Source organism: Dufourea novaeangliae, unplaced genomic scaffold (genome assembly GCF_001272555.1).
Source record: "Dufourea novaeangliae isolate 0120121106 unplaced genomic scaffold, ASM127255v1 scaffold11, whole genome shotgun sequence".
NCBI lineage: Eukaryota > Metazoa > Arthropoda > Insecta > Hymenoptera > Halictidae > Dufourea > Dufourea novaeangliae.
The window spans coordinates 564626-581104 of record NW_015373895.1 but is presented as its reverse complement, the minus strand read 5'-3'; the positions used below and the strand labels follow the sequence as shown (position 1 = coordinate 581104).

Genomic DNA, 16479 nt, shown 5'->3' with positions numbered 1-16479 from the left:
TTATAACTTTTACAATTTTTAATGTAACCTCATGTTCATTACTATGTAACCCTTTTTAACACAGACGATTAAGATTGGTATACCTGTGTTCACAATTGTCACCATCGACATATATAGACGGAGCATGAACTGAGCGGGTGAGTAAGATTCGCGGTGAGGGGGTGGTTAGTTATAAATCTGGTAACTTCGTTCCTTTCCGGTGCTATTCGGGTATACAATCACGTTACATACATGTATGGTATGAGAGATGAAAAGAATATACTCATTATACGTTAAAAATTCCGTATGTCGTGTAGTTTGTATAGATATATGTATTTAACAAAATTAATAAATAGTATAAAGCATTAAATAATAGTTGGCACACAGTCCACCAGCCATTAATAACGAGCCGAATCGAGCCGAATGCATCCGAAGCTAACCGACGTATATTTAACGACCGCTGTCTTTTCCCCTCCAATCCGACGGACACCGCGCCAGAAGTGGTAGCTTATGCTCCGTCTATATATGTCTATAATTGTCACTTTCTAACGGGGCTGTTGGTAGTAGTACTAGTAATAAATTTCAGTAATTCCCGAGACCAAGTGGTAGGTGATAGGTCGGAGACCTTTCTTCTACACCTCGGCTTCCGTTAGCGGTTAAATTTTATTTTCCCGGACCAAAAATTATTGACTTTTTTTTTACCTCCTGATAATATTCAACGAGTAGAATCTGAAAATGCAAGTGTTAAGTTTAGGAATCCAGCGGTTCAAAAGTTATGCGTATATAAAACCAAGCATTTTTTGCGCACTTTACAGGTTATTTTAACGCCATATTGACTTCTATACAAAATTCGTCCAATCAGTGGTGTCACTGCTTGTAAGGAGATGCACGTGATGGCGGTCATTTTGGCGAGATAATTCAAATGTGCTTGCAAAAAGGAATCACTTATTCAAAGTAAAATACTCATTCTGTGATGGTTAGAGTCACATGTGCGAACCTTTGAAAGAACCTTTTAAAATAAACAATCGTAGAAAGTCGTCTGTTGTTTTGGGGGAGGCAATGCTTTTTTCTGTCCCACGTTCATAGGGCTACGTAACCCTGTTACCATTTTAGTATCAATACCCAACGTTACCGATAAAGCATGAATCCTGAGTATTATTAGCACAAATGAAGTGTTATATATTCCATTCATATTGCGTGTACTACATGATTTGACGAGAATAAAAACTGTGATTCATTTATTGTGAATTATTTACTGTGATTTCTATACTGTGATTTATTTACTGTGCATATTATGTATTCTATGTGTATTGTATAATGAAAAATATTTTTCCAATCAGTTATTCTATCGAAAGAAGACATCGATCAACGTCTACATCCTCAAAGCGTCTACCACTGCATTAAGTTACTGTAAGTTAAACTTAAATCATAATTCGATATTCATTGTTATATTCATATTCATCATCACATCGTAATGATAATTATTATTATTAATTTTAGTCTATCTATTAATAGACTTAAATTGTGACCATCCATTGTGCATACCAAGTTATTATTAATTCATTTTGCTCGTTGATTCTCTACACAGACTTGGGGTACGGGCAGTGGGTCTGTACACTAAGACTGTTTGCCGATCCCTCTGGTTTCTATTGAGAAGCCAGATATCGGAAGTGTTTAGTCTTTGCCTGGTAAGTAGGATTTGGAGAAAGGCTCGTGCGTGCAAGGGTACGAAGTAGTCGGGAGGCTGCTCCGTAAACGGACTCTGGTTAACAGAGAATCTCGCTTGCACTACCATGCTTGTGTACTCTTTTGGTTCGGGTCTGGTACGCAGGTGACCAGCCCAAAGCTCCATGACAGTAAAAGATGGATCCGGGTTAGCGAGGTGTCGCCCGTCTTTCCTATTTTCTTAAACCAGGTTCTGGCGACAACACTTTCATCGCGATACTTGTTCATACTGTAGTTTAACGCGTAGTTCTCGTAGACTTAATAACTGCTTGGTATATAGAATATTAGGTGCGTAAACGAAATGATTGATGGAACTTTTTTCATTCCGTCTATCTCTTTCGTTTGAGTATTAGCGACTACTTTGTCTTTAGTTTAAGTTATTTCGTATTAATAGCATTAATTCGTAATAATTAGAATATTAAGATAATATTAGTTTTAAGCTGAAGAACGAAGACAACCGACGAGGGAACTTAATTTTTTATAGGTTTAGGCTCAAGAAAGAAGTCATCCGCCGAGGGATTTTAGTACCGATAGTATTAGATAGTTAAGATTTAAGTTATTTATAAGGTTTATTGTGAAAGGTGGGAAGATGTAGAACTTGTGATTCCATCTACCTGCCTTGGGCCTCCACTCGCAGCAACCTCCTCATGGTGAGGCCTGGGCAATTGGTATTATCATCGGTAATGTACTCTGTAAACTGAAGACAATATCGAGCTAATGGCTGCGAACTTCGAATCTCTCATAAAAGCACGTTCTATATTACATCGAACTAGGATTATTTTAGAAATCGAAATGAAATTCAAAGTGTAAAAATGTCTAGTACTTTGAATGTTTTAGAAAATTATTCAAGATAAACATACATGGAACTATTGAAAATTACTTTAGATTCCTTTTCCTTATTCTGTAAATTCTTTGATTGGAATATGAATGCTGCTGGAAGTATGAACATTTTCACAGGACAATGATATAAATGGAACTTTAAAACTTTTTTAAGTGTTACAGTGATATTTCGTTACATGTTCCATAATGTCAATAATATTGATTTCCCCGCAACATCCATAATTATTACAAATGTCAATATAACGAAATATCTTTTATGCGATGTTTGTTGTGTAATAAAAATCTGTGTTTCGATTACGTTTTTGATACGTATTACTCACTTATATGTAATAATATAGAATAAAAATATACTGTTAGTCCGATATTTGAAAATATACATGCGTTCGTTGTCACTGTTAAACTGTTGTAATAACAATGGAATAATAAAATAATTTACTCAAATGTACATAATAATACATATACATATTCATAAAAACAATATTAAACGCAATAACTTTTTTGTACGCGAAAAAAAACCAATAGGTCCGTCGGGACTGGAACCTAAGACTCCTTTCTAATACGTCTATTTTACAGTGAACGGACGGAAGAGAATCCGTTCACGACCATGGTCCCTTCTTAGATTTAACGTAGTTCACAAATTCACCGTTCTCATAACGTAGAGGGCAGCAGAAAATCCCTGACTTTTTATACTATCGGTATTTCAGAACATGAGACACGAAGTCCCATAAGATGATAGGTCTATTCTATACCTAGTCGGTGCCCAGACTATATTAATTTGTGATTATCACTTCGTAATTCGTGGTACCGAGCATGCGTAGAAATGCAACCAATCAAATTTAGGCACACTTGGTACCTCCCTGCCCCTGAAAAGGCTTCACTACCCTCGCCAAAAATGGGGGTTTATGCTTCGTCCCTATATTCCTATGGCCATGGCCCAGACCTACTCTGATCACTCTTTCTCCCAGGTAGCACATACGCCTTGGACTTAAAATAGGCGTCTTTAAGGCGTCATGTGCTATCTGGACTTGATATCCAAATACTTAAAAATAACAAAAATAGTGCATTTCTTTACAACCAATAACATCACTCATTAATAAAAAGGAAATATATAATCAGTATTTCGCTTTGAATACATGTTTTTATTCATAAACAGGCTCTAACCAATTCAGAATCCGTATTTCGCTTTGAATAAGTGATTCCTTTTTGCAAGCACATTTGAATTATCTCGCAAAAATGACCGCCATCACGTGCATCTCCTTACAAGCAGTGACACCACTGATTGGACGAATTTGGTATGGAAGTCAATATGGCGTTAAAATAACCTGTAAAGTGCGCAAAAAATGCTTGGTTTTATATACGCATAACTTTTGAACCGCTGGATTCCTAAACTTAAAACTTGCATTTTCAGATTCTACTCATTGAATATTATCAGGAGGTAAAAAAAAGTCTATAATTTTTGGTTCGGGAAAATAAAGTTTAACCGCCAATCAAAATTCATAAATTTTTGTTGCGGCTGCTGATTTTGCGTTATGAATTCCGCGGAAAAATTAGAATTTCAGATGTAAATGATCACTCATTTCTTCCTCGACAATTAAGCACAGCGTTCTAATAAATTATATAAAAAGAAAGAACTCAAGAAAGCATAAATTTATAACTATTTTGAGATGTCAACAATAAAAATTATTTAAGCTGTCTTAGAATTACTGTAATCATTGCAACATCCGTGGGCTGAAATGGCAAGTAATTGCAACAAAAGGAAAAGGACTTCACTCTCAATAGAACAGAAGATTCAGATTTCTAGGCTGTTGGAAAGAGGGGTTAGTACCAGTAATCTTGCTGCTGAATATGATGTAAATCCTGCAACTGTGCGACGAATTCGACAAAAAAGTGCAACAATTGAGAATCATATTATCAATGGAGAGTGTAACATTTATAAGAAAAAGAAATTGCGGAAACCAGTAAATGAAGATTTGGACAGCAGGTTGCATGCATGGTTCATACAATGTAGGGCACTGGGAAACCCTGTATCAGATTTGGTGCTACGGCAGAAGGCACTAGCAATGAATTTTGAACTTGGAGGATCATCAACATTTAAGGCAAGTAATGGCTGGTTATATAGTTTTAAAGATCGCCATGGTATTCGGATATTGCAAAGTTTTGAAGGTAAAGAAAGCATAGATAAAGCAACTGGGGAAAGACTAGTTATAAAGCAAAAAGAATTAACAATAAATCCTTTTGGAGAACAACAAGAAATGAGACATGGACAAGAAACAGTGGAAGGAGAAGAAGGAGAAAGAAAAAAAGAAGAATTAAAAGACATAAAACAAGAAGGAGTAGTAATGAAAGATGAATTAGAAAAAGTAAAGCAAAGAGCAGTAGTAGTGAAAGAAGAACCAGAAGACACAGACCGAAGTGAAACAACAATGCAAGAAGTACAACAAGTACAAGTTGAAACTGCAATAAAAGAGCAGAGTAAACAATTATGCGATGAAAAAAAAGGTAACAAGAAAGTGAGGGAAGTGATGCAAGCATTTGACATATTGAAGAAACATGTTGAACCAATGCCAAGCTTTATTAAAAAAATGCTGGCAACATTCAGAGAAGTTTTCCTTGAACAAATGGAACAAGAGGATGAATGAAGAAAAAATAGAAGGAAGAGGTGAAACTCAACCTAATTCAGATGAATTATTCATGTGATTCCATACAGGATACAGTGGGTAAATTAATTATTTCCCTGATGTAACAGCTTTATTTAGTTGATACATATCTATTTTTTTTATACAACTTTATTTATTTAATACAATTTTACAGAATTTATGAGAACCATGAAGTTGAGTGATACTTTTCTGTAATCAACGTATTGCCGAAGACAATGGTAAAAAATGGTCGAAGTTGAAATTCTACATATCTTTTATAAAAACCATTTTATTAAATTGAATGTATGTATTTAACTTCAAATCTAGAATTTTTCATTGAGTTTATAGTTTTTTCTTATCTTACAGTTACTAATTGTTTAAGAAACAACAAGAAGATGCAATCATTGGGGGTCCTACTTACATTAGTTAAAATTGTATGTTACAAGAAGCTAATTGTAAATTGCAGATGAAATAATTTATCTGTGGCACTGTGATTTTGTAACTATTGAGAATAACAAGACTGATATAATGGGTAGTGGTTATGAAATATGGATCTTTAGAGATTCAGTTAGACAGAACCATCTACATGCACCATGCATTGCACTAATGATTATTATAAGTGTTGTTATTTCTATATTAATAATTATTTTAACTATACTTGATATTGTTATTATTATGTCAGTACAATGATCATTACATTTAATTTTGTATTATTATATAATAAAGTATTGTTGTTACATTTTTGTGAATGCTTGTGTATATGAGTGTTGTGTGTGAATAAGAAATCAAGGTATAAAGCAGATGTCATGCATGATTACGATAATGCTGAATATGAGAATTAGTCATCTTTGATTGATTCTATAAACTCTTTCGAATAAAATGATACAAGTTATTATTGCGTTAAAAACATTTAAAAATATTTAATCAACGATCAAAGTGAACATGATACCTGAAACGCATCATTTATCACAGATATTTTTTAATTTATTTTGAAAACTAAATCTGCCAGAGAGACTGAAATTATACCACGTAATAAATACCGTAAACACCCGAACGGGTAGCGCACGCGGACAGGGCAGGACAGGTTAGAGCCTAGAGGCAGTTAGACTCTAACTCACTGATGCCAGAATCGTGGGTAAACCGCGCGAGCGCTTACCCTCTCCATGCCTCCCGTGGGTATTTTACACAAGCATATTCTAGCATGTCCGTGAGCTCTGCCCCCACTACGTCCTACTCGGCGACTCACCACGCAAGCGTTTTCTACCTCTGTCCGTGTGCGCTCTGCTTCGGGTGTTCTCGGTAAAAGCCTACGTCACGCGTTTACGACGCGACAGCCGAGTGGCCCAAGCCAGGTCAAAATCCCGTATCCCAAGCAATCTAAATGCCGAGAGTCGAGAGCAGCATGAATTCTCTAACGCCCTCATGACGAGGGACCCCGTCCATAACCCCGTTCGAATCCCGATGCGACGCTTTTACTTTTTATTCTTAATTATTGTGTAATTTTAATTTGTAATTTGCCAGTAAAATAAAAGGTTCAAAAATATTAATTTAAGAAGCATTTTACAAAAATGGGAGATGTATTTATTACTCTTTAATATTTAAATTTTATATTACACAAATACATATTCTCTTATATATACTATTGACAAATTATTCTTACAATTAGATGTTACCATCATTCTAACTATTGCAGTACATACATATGAAAACATTGGAAGAAAAATCCATCACATTAATATGTTACGTACAGTAAAATGAAAGCTTGGAAGATATTAATTTCAGAAACGCTTCATTGTCATATTCGGTAGTAGTACTATTATTCCAATTGCGGTTTAAACTATGTGCATATGTACTTCTTTTCAGATATAGAAAAGTAAAGGACCGACGCCGAGAGCAGAATGATTTCTCTCACACGCTCGTTCATGATGAAGAGCCTGTTCGTATCCCGATGCGACCGTTTTAGTTTTTATTTTTAATTATTGTATAATTTCACTTTGTAATATGTCAGTAAAATAACAGCTTCGAAGATATTAATTTGAGAAGCATTTTCAAAATTCGATTTTTGTATTAATGATATATTTCGCGTTTCTGAGAACCGTTGCAGTAGGTCCACGCACATGTGATGTTAGTAGTCCTTTACTTTTCTATGTCTGAAAAGAAGTATACACATAGTGTGAACCGCAATTGGAATAATAGTACTACTACCGAATATGACCATGACGCGCGTATATGAGCAGGTACTTAGGGTGAGACGTATCTGACCGCAACGCGGGCAACCCTATCGTAAATGGAGGCAATAACGAGACTGCACGGTGGCTCATTGTAACACATAATTTGGAAATGTCTTTATTACCGGAAAGTAGGACGGTATTGAATTCTTAGAAACCATTTTAACGTAAAGGGACTTTGAATTAGGTGCAATTATACGCGCGCCGAATACATTATTGTCCGATTATTTCAAAAGGGGTTGTTAGGAATTTCCCAGATTTTGAAAGAAGCATTTTAGCCGCCCAAAGAAATTAATATACCGTGAGTAAAGAAAGTCCATATTGAGGACGGAACACTTGTGACATTATTTACAGGACAAAAAGAAAAGACGATGTGTTGTATGTACATGCATATTATCCATGCTCACCGACATCAAATCAACAAAATGCATATGCGTGGACCAGCTTAACAAAAAAATCTGATTTTGAAAATGCTTCTCAAATTAATATCTTCCAAGCTTTCATTTTACTGTACGTAACATATTAATGTGATGGATTTTTCTTCCAATGTTTTCATATGTATGTACTGTAATACTTAGAATGAAGGTAACATCTAATTGTACGAATAATTTGTGTATACATAAGAGAATATGTATTTGTGTAATATAAAATTTAAATATTGAAGAGGAATAAATACATCTCCCATTTTTTTAAAATGCTTCTTGAATCAATATCTTCGAAGTTTTTATTTTACTGACATATTACAAAATGAAATTATGCAATAATTAAAAATAAAAAGTAAAACCGTCGCATCGGGATTCGAACGGGGTTTCGGACGGGGTTTCGGACGGGGTCTTCATCATGAACGCGTGAGAGAAATCATGCAGCTCTCCGCGTTTAGGACGTAAATTTTAGGTTGCTTGGGATTTGGGATTTTTGACCTGGCTTGGGCCACTCGGCCGTCGCGTCGTAAACGCGTGACGTAGGCTTTTGCCGAGAACACCCGAAGCAGAGCACACACGGACAGAGGTAGAAAACGCTTGTGTTGGTGAGTCGCCGAGTAGGACGTAGTGGGGGCAGAGCTCACGGACAAGCTAGAATATGCTTGTGTAAAATACCCACGGGAGGCATGGAGAGGGTAAGCGCTCGCGCGGTTTACCCACGATTCTGGCATCACTGCTCTAACTTGCTCTAACTGTTAGAGGTATGCTATGTGTCAAAACGGTGGAAGTAAAGTGGGAGACGCCGGTAGGTCATAGTGGGGAAACCAAGTTCCACGATTCTGGTATCACTGAACACGGTTTCCGTTGAGGGAAAAGTGACGTGAGGGAAGGGCTACCACCCCTTGATCACAGAAGCACAGAAGTCACTGAACTTATGCTAGATTTACATGAGAGAACTACATAGAAAAAAATTGAAGAAAGAAAAATCGATTCTCGATTTTCGGGGTAACGAATCGATTCGCAAAACAATCGAATGGCAGAGAATCGATTCAAAAGATCGTTTTTTTAACCGAACGATTATTTTGACAATATCAATTGTTGAACAACATTATGGTTTCATGTAAAGTAAATATAGGAAGTATACATTATAAGTACGTATCTGTTATACACACTTTGATTTATATTTTGTTGGGAGAGTTTGTTTGAAGAGCTTTAAAATATGTTATCTCAGGATAAAATCTATAATATTTTTTAAATGCATTATACATAGATATTTATTCCACTTTACTTTTGATATATTCTGATATGTGCACATGGACATTGTTGACACACATAGTTTAATAAATAACTTTGATTCTTTTTACAGAGTTCTGTAATTAATTTGTAAATTCTTAAATGTCTGAATCTATGGACAGTTCTAAGGTATCTGAAAATAGTAGCACTTCCTTAAATTCTCAACCAGTTACTAAAGGAAAAAAGCCATCATGTATAATTGTTCTTGGAATGGCTGGTTCTGGAAAAACTACATTTGTAAAGCGACTTGTTTCAGTATTACATAGTGTAGGAAAACCATATGTTATAAATTTAGATCCTGCATGCAGAGAGGTTCCTTATCCTGCTAATATAGGTATTTATAATACAAATATGTAAATTATATAATATTTCAACTGTATCTATGAGTGAATTTCATTAAGTACATGATGTTTTAGATATAAGAGATACTGTTAATTACAAGGAAGTGATGAAACAATATAGTTTAGGTCCCAACGGTGCTATAGTTACTGCTATGAATTTATTTTCTACAAAATTCGATCAGGTTATAGAACTAATTGACAAAGCAAGTACAGAACATGAGTATGTAATTTTGGATACTCCTGGACAAATAGAAGTATTTACATGGTCCGCAAGTGGGACAATTATAACAGAAGCTTTAGCATCACAATTCCCAACAATTATAGTCTATGTACTAGATACTGTGAGAAGTGTTAATCCTGTAACATTTATGTCGAACATGCTGTATGCATGTTCTATACTGTACAAAACTAAATTACCATTTATCGTTGCCATGAATAAGGTAATTGTAAAATACATAATTATCTAATATATTAAATTCTATGTTATAAGTAATGTAATAATATGTTTTAAGATTGACATTGTGGAACATAGTTATGCAGTAGACTGGATGCATGACTTTGAAGCATTTCAAGAAGCTTTGGATGCAGAAACAAGCTATATTAGTAATTTAACACGTAGTATGGCTCTGACACTTGATGAATTTTATAGCCATTTACGTAGTTGTGGTGTTTCAGCTGCCACAGGTTCTGGTATTACTAAATTTTTAGAACTTGTTAATGATGCTGTTGGAGAATATGAAAGGTAAATTAGTAAAAAATTGTATATATGTACATATAAAAGAGTGCAAAATATAAAGAAGAAATTAACCTTTCAAAGGGAATATAAAAAAGATTGGGAACAAATGAAGATTAAACAAGACGCTCAAAGACGACAGACAGAAAAGGAACAACTGGACAAAGCAGCGCAGAATATTACAGGGGAAAGTTCATCTTTTGTAACAACAATCAGCAGTGGCAGAGAAATATCAGATATATACTTAAAGCATGCAGGGAATGAATCAAGTGAAGATGAAGAAGGTACAGAAAACCCATTCAAAGAAGAAGAGGACGAAGATGAAAAGGAAGAAGCAGAGTCGTTTAAGAACTTTTTGGACAGGCATAAAATGGAACAAAATAAACGTACATCTGCTCAACCTGCTACAAGTAGAGATACGTAAAAATAATTTTTTGTACTTACAAATAAATTTTTTTACTAACAGTTTAATTGTATGTTTAATGTAATAAATGTATTATATTTTATAGACAAGTTCATAGTTACAGTCTATGTAAGTAATAAATTACTGTTCTATGGGTAGTTTAACATTATTGGTGGATAGTACTGTAAATGTAAGAATTTCTTACATAAATTTGATCAGTATCTTTCATGAGATTCGTTTACGTTATGTACACACCAGGCGTAAGTTGTATGTCCATTTGTGTTGTCCTTTTCCGAAGTAATTGGTACCGGATTTCTTGTAATCCATTCTACCTTGACCTCGTGATTTCGGGTAGGGTATAAGTCAAAGCCAATTACTGAAATTATTGTATTTTATATTACTTTTAATGAAAGTTTTTAAGCCTTTCACAAATTTGTAATGAAATTATGCTTGTGATTGAAATTTAAATTTGATAGATAATTTAATACGGCCATTACTTTTTATATAGATAATTCAAGCTTAAATTCTGCTTTATTTTTTTTCTGAATACGCGTACTGATTAACAATTAACAAGGTCATTTTCTCAACTTATTGGTTTCGTAAAGTACATCATGCTGCTGATCAGATTATATTTACAATAAAAAGTAACATATTTCCGCAAATGTGTATGAAATATAAATTCGCATGCAACAGTTCTTTTGTTTTACTACAAACAGGTAGGTGAGTAGCCTATAAATAGGTCAATATTATTCAGTAAACAATAAAATTTAATAGACATTATTATTATGAAAGATCAAGTTAAGTTGTTTCATTTTAAATAGAAGAGACGAAAAGGTTCTTGTCTTTCATATGAAAAAAGTTTTTGTAGTATCTCGAATGGTTCGCGGGAGTTTGTAACGGTCAGCCATTTATTCCCCGATAAGTTGAATATTTCGAAGATATTAAAGATAGGGGTATAATTTTGTTTCTTGTAGACAGAGCAAAGTATTTCAATTGGAACAAGCAACAGTTCGACCTGCATTTCTAGCGAAAACGTGAAATGTACGTTTCCTCGTTAACTAATTTAATTAAATTTTAATTATAAACATTTTGTTATAATTATCTTCGCGATATCGTGCACGTTAAATAATAGTACCTTTTTCGTGGGAGTTCGTTGAGCCGTTCAAAGAATCTTTATTTCTGGTTGCATGTTTGTGTGTTCGTTGATATTCTCGCGTTATTTGTTCCAGGGCCTTTGTTAACGCCAACTGAACAATGCAAAAGAAAGATAAGAAAATTGCACGTTCCACGAGCAAAAGCAAATGGCACGACTACTCAGCAATTATTTGCTACTTTGACTAGGTATTAGTAACAATTGAAATGGCGCTGAAATAAAAAAGTATTTTTTATTAAAACAGAATTTTGATTAATTCAATTTAATAGATGGCGTACTTACAAATATATAAACGTTAAATTTTCTAATAAAAATGAAAGATTAGTCGTGAAGAAAGTTATGTTTGAATAATACGGAACACTCGCATACGTACAAAAAATCTGTGAGCAATTCGTACAGTAACAGTGCATAAGAATTTAGATTATTATTATTCATATTAAACTATTATACTTTATTGCAGATAATTATTTACAAATGGGTACTCCGCACCGATTTCGATAACCTTGAAATATGTTGTCAAGGTCATTATTCTGAACAATTTTTCCCTATACATGCTACCATAAGATTTAGTTAAATTAACTTGATTACCATTTGATGTATTTAACATTACTCTTTAGATTGATGGTTATATTTATAGATGTATATAGTTATTTTTTATATCGATCTACATAGTCATATGTTTTCTATTGAGAAATTAAAAAAAATTTTGTCGGTAATGCTAGTTTATGCGGTAACGGTATATCTACCAAATGTGGTACGTCAATTAGTCGATTAGAACTTGTGACATCACGTCAGCCATTTTAAAAAATACCATCTGTTCCTTGTGTCAATTTGACACAGATTTCTCCTAAGAAATGACGTTATTCTTTCATGTGTAGATAAATTTGGCGGACGCTTCGTGACTTTTACTTTAAAAAATTTGCAAATGTAACTATTTATAATTTCATTATATTCATTTTTATCACTAGGTCAATTTGACACCGAGTAAACGTCGTTAATTTTACGAATTCGGGCAAATCCTTCTGTGGACGTAATACTTTCAAATACCTGTATACTATCAGAAAATACAACAAAAAATCGATTTTTTGAAAGATCTAAACTAGAATACCCCCTTAATACGCGTATTTCTGCCTGACAATAAGTCATAGACCACAAGCCTCGCTCGTTATGCCGGCAGACTAGTTCAGGGGACAGGTCATACAGTGTAATCGAGTTTATTCAATTGGCAAAGAAAAAAATGAAAGTGTATTCCAAAACGTATTACCCGGCAGGCGTGCAAACGTGACACGTGATCAGAGTCCTTGCTCGGCAGCTCCGATTCCGAGGTACTCTTCAAAGTTATACGGTGACAATGCCGTAATTTCCCAGGGGTCTTCCGGTACACCTTGGACAACAGATCCGGTCGGCCGGTACGGAAGTTCTCGTGCAAGAATTCATGTACGTCCGGGTTGTGGGAATTGCAGATTGGGTCTCGATTGTGGGACGTCACCTTTCGGAAGCCGTACAAATTCAGCTGTCTGATGAAGCTCGTGATATTCTTCGTTTTGAAAATGGACGTGCCCGCGTCAAGGTATTGTTCCTGGAACATTTTGTAGTCGAGGAGAATGGTGGTGCCGGTCAGGCTCCACCGGATGGCGCCGCTCTCGCATTCGTTCACGATCCGCCAAAGCTTCTGCGGGAATCGCAACGACAGAAATATGCAGTCCTCGTACATGTTTTCGATTTCGGAAACGGTGCGTTCCGATCGCACCGATGCGATGGAACGCCGATCAAAACTAAACACTGCGATTCCCGTCGTTTTCTCGAATCCGTTCGCGTATCTTTTGCAAACAAAAAACTATCGTATCACGGCAACAATATTTCTCGTTCTGGAATCTTCGGAACACGGAATTTATTTATTTTTAACCTTCTTCGCGTGTTAATTCTTCGGTGTTTCGCAGTGGAATCGATTTTCACGATATTTCGCGCGTTTTCCGTTAAAATCGTCACCTTATTTTTTGCAAATTTTAGCCGAGCAAGTTAATCGTTCGGCGTTTTGCAGTTGAACCGTTTTCCACGAGATTTCGCGCGCTTTCCGTTAAAATCGTCACCTTTTTTTGCAAATTTTGACCGAGCTTAACGGAATGAAGTTGGGAGGGGGGGGATGGGAATAGTTTCGCCACTCACTCGCTACATACTTACATATATGTACCTTTAGTCGTTAATAAATTTAAAAAAACGAGTACGTTTTTAAGAAATAAATTTACCCGAGGAGTTATTGATTCACAGAAAATTCCAGAAAGGTGATAATTTTAATGACAAATGTGCTTTGTGGCATACAATTAAAACGCTCGATTTAATACAATGATTTATGTAGTAAAATCAAGAATATTCGTAAAGGATATTAAAAATATTTTGTATTTAGGTCACTGTACACGACTCAACGTGTTATTTTTAAATTACAACGGAAATACAATCGAGTACGATGAAAGAAAATGAAGTTCGACTGACTATTAACTATATACGCAATTTTCATATACAATTCGCTACTCGGTAATAATTATTTTCTAATTAATAATAAATTATTCCATATATGTTACAGATTCTGAATGAGTATAAAGTATTAATACTATTTCCTGGACAATGAAAGTTCGTCGCAACGAACTTACACAATTTCCCTGATATCATACGTGTTTTGAATATCTTATGATTATATTATCGTTATCGTTGTAACGACATTTATGTTTATACCGATTGGTGCAGAATCGAATGTGTGATTTTATACATATTATTTTCATTAGAATTTGTTGTAAGACAAAAATGGTACTATTAAAATTTGACATTATTTCATTGGAAAATAGCGCGATACAAAAGTTTTTATTGCTGCTTTTACGTATTTCAGAGTACTCCGTAAATATTAAACCAGCATTGTTTCGGAGTGACTGAAGATCGAGAAAAACACTTATGCTAATTTGAAGTACTGTAACATTACAGTTTCATTAGTTCAAACAGTTGTTCTAATACTTGCGAACATCGGTGTATACATGGAATTGTTGAACAGAAACAAATTTCATTTCATATAAAAATTGCAAATAGGAGCACAAATAAAATAAAAAATAAATCGTGCTGTCCTCATTACATTGTATTATTTTTATCTTTAACAACTTTCGATAAAATCAACACTTCCAACACTCATCTATATTTAACAGTTCTGACTGTCAGTCTATATTTTATTATTTACATGGTTGTTTATTTAAACAAGTACCCTGCAACAATATAGATGTTCGATAATTCGTTTGGCTGTTTTGTTCTATAGTACACACTAGATTTGATTTCATTGTGTGACATTAAATATTAACCGATTTGTTGCTAGAGTTAAAAACAAGTCAATTAAAAAAAAAGAGATTCGATCATCCCCCGTTCGGTAAACATTTAAGAATATATACATAAATATTTATAAAGACGTCAGTCTTCTAACGTGGACTCCACAAAGACAAATAAAATGCTCTATCATTCTTTTTACACTTGTCTCATAAAACTGCATCTGGTTATTTCCATATTTTTACATACTTCTCTATGTATACTGTAAAGTATGCGTACAGATTAATTTATCATTAAAATAAACGTACTAATTGAGATGTTACAAAATGGTTTTCCGGTGCCATAGTTTGCGTAAGTCTCTCCTTAAATTTCAACAATGTTATACAATTTAGTGTAACTACCATCACTATGTAATCGGTTTTGTAGTTTTGAGATTTTCGTCATAAATTGGATCTTCAATTCGTACGTTGTGAGTGGAACATTGAGTATAGTCCTCGCTAATTGTACAATATAGCGTGGTTGCTACGCCGTACTAAGAGGGGTGGGTGCCTCGAACTAAGCCTTACGTTTATGTCAAAAAATAATTCAGTGAAATTTTATCACTACTTTCTCTTTTTAGGAAATTAGAAATTGCATTAAATGTAAAAATAAATCTGATCGAAGTTGTTAAAATATAACGAAGCATTGTTCGTTATAATCAAGCGTTCGTTACGGTTCAATGTTATTTAATTTTATTTAGAATAAATTTCAATTTTTTTAAATTTATCTACTTTACTATATGTTTCATTACAAAAACGGTTGCCCCCCCGCTTTCAACCAAGGAAGCCCTCGAAGGTTTGATAGCCCTGGGCGACGAAAAAGCTTAATCCAGGCTTGCATGGTTGTAAATTAACGTGTTGAGCGGCAATACTGATTGGTGCCGTCGCACTTAGGGCCGTATGCGCTTTGCAGCTGTAGGGTTCCGTATAATAAAACGGGAAAGACTGTCCGCTAACTGTAGTTCATTTGAAGAACTTTAGCTTTTCGTAGGTTATTGTCAATAATTAAAAAAGTCAGAAATATTTTGAATGTTGCATGAATTGACATTGCATGGCACTGAACATCGTTCAAGCTCCATAGTTTCCCTTTCATCTCTTAAATAGCTGTTCCAATGAGCAAAACATGTTTATATAGTATACAGTGTGTAACAAAAATGTTGGAGAACCCTGAAATGGGAGACTCGCGAGGTGATTTGAAACAAGTTTTTCCTTAACAAAAATGTTATCCGAGGCTTCGTTAACGAGATATTAACGAAAAACCCCGACCAATCAGAGTGCAAATCTACCAGTTGAGCATCTGCGGTAATGTTGTCTACCAATCGCAGTGCTAGCCGATCCTATCGCGGATGCTCGGCCGGTAGACTTGCGTTCTGATTGGTCAGGGTTTT

The 16479-nt window shown here is 34.7% G+C and overlaps 2 protein-coding genes across 2 annotated transcripts; one reads left to right on the top strand and one right to left on the bottom strand.

Moving 5' to 3' along the window:
• Window positions 1–9225: 9225 nt before the first annotated feature.
• Window positions 9226–10621, top strand: LOC107190938 (GPN-loop GTPase 1). Its single transcript, XM_015579854.1, has 4 exons — window positions 9226–9457; window positions 9540–9904; window positions 9977–10206; window positions 10282–10621. Exons 1-4 carry the CDS (start codon window positions 9226–9228, stop codon window positions 10619–10621), a joined length of 1167 nt encoding a protein of 388 aa, XP_015435340.1.
• A 194-nt stretch (window positions 10622–10815) lies between these two features.
• Window positions 10816–13467, bottom strand: LOC107189847 (heat shock factor protein 4-like). Its single transcript, XM_015578525.1, has 3 exons — window positions 13018–13467; window positions 11736–11847; window positions 10816–10976 (listed from the first exon to the last, which is right to left on the bottom strand). The coding sequence occupies exons 1-3, from the start codon at window positions 13465–13467 to the stop codon at window positions 10816–10818; spliced, it is 723 nt and encodes a 240-aa protein (XP_015434011.1).
• Window positions 13468–16479: the final 3012 nt, after the last annotated feature.

Coding starts and splice junctions, on each gene's coding strand:
- LOC107190938 (XM_015579854.1), top strand. CDS start 9,226: ATGTCTGAATCTATGGACAGTTCTAAGGTATCTGAAAATAGTAGCACT. Junction 9,905..9,976: donor TTATCGTTGCCATGAATAAG/GTAATTGTAAAA, acceptor ATATGTTTTAAG/ATTGACATTGTGGAACATAG. Junction 10,207..10,281: donor GCTGTTGGAGAATATGAAAG/GTAAATTAGTAA, acceptor AACCTTTCAAAG/GGAATATAAAAAAGATTGGG.
- LOC107189847 (XM_015578525.1), bottom strand. CDS start 13,467: ATGTACGAGGACTGCATATTTCTGTCGTTGCGATTCCCGCAGAAGCTT. Junction 11,848..13,017: donor CACGTTTGCACGCCTGCCGG/GTAATACGTTTT, acceptor TGCATTGTTCAG/TTGGCGTTAACAAAGGCCCT. Junction 10,977..11,735: donor AACGAACTCCCACGAAAAAG/GTACTATTATTT, acceptor CAATAATTTCAG/TAATTGGCTTTGACTTATAC.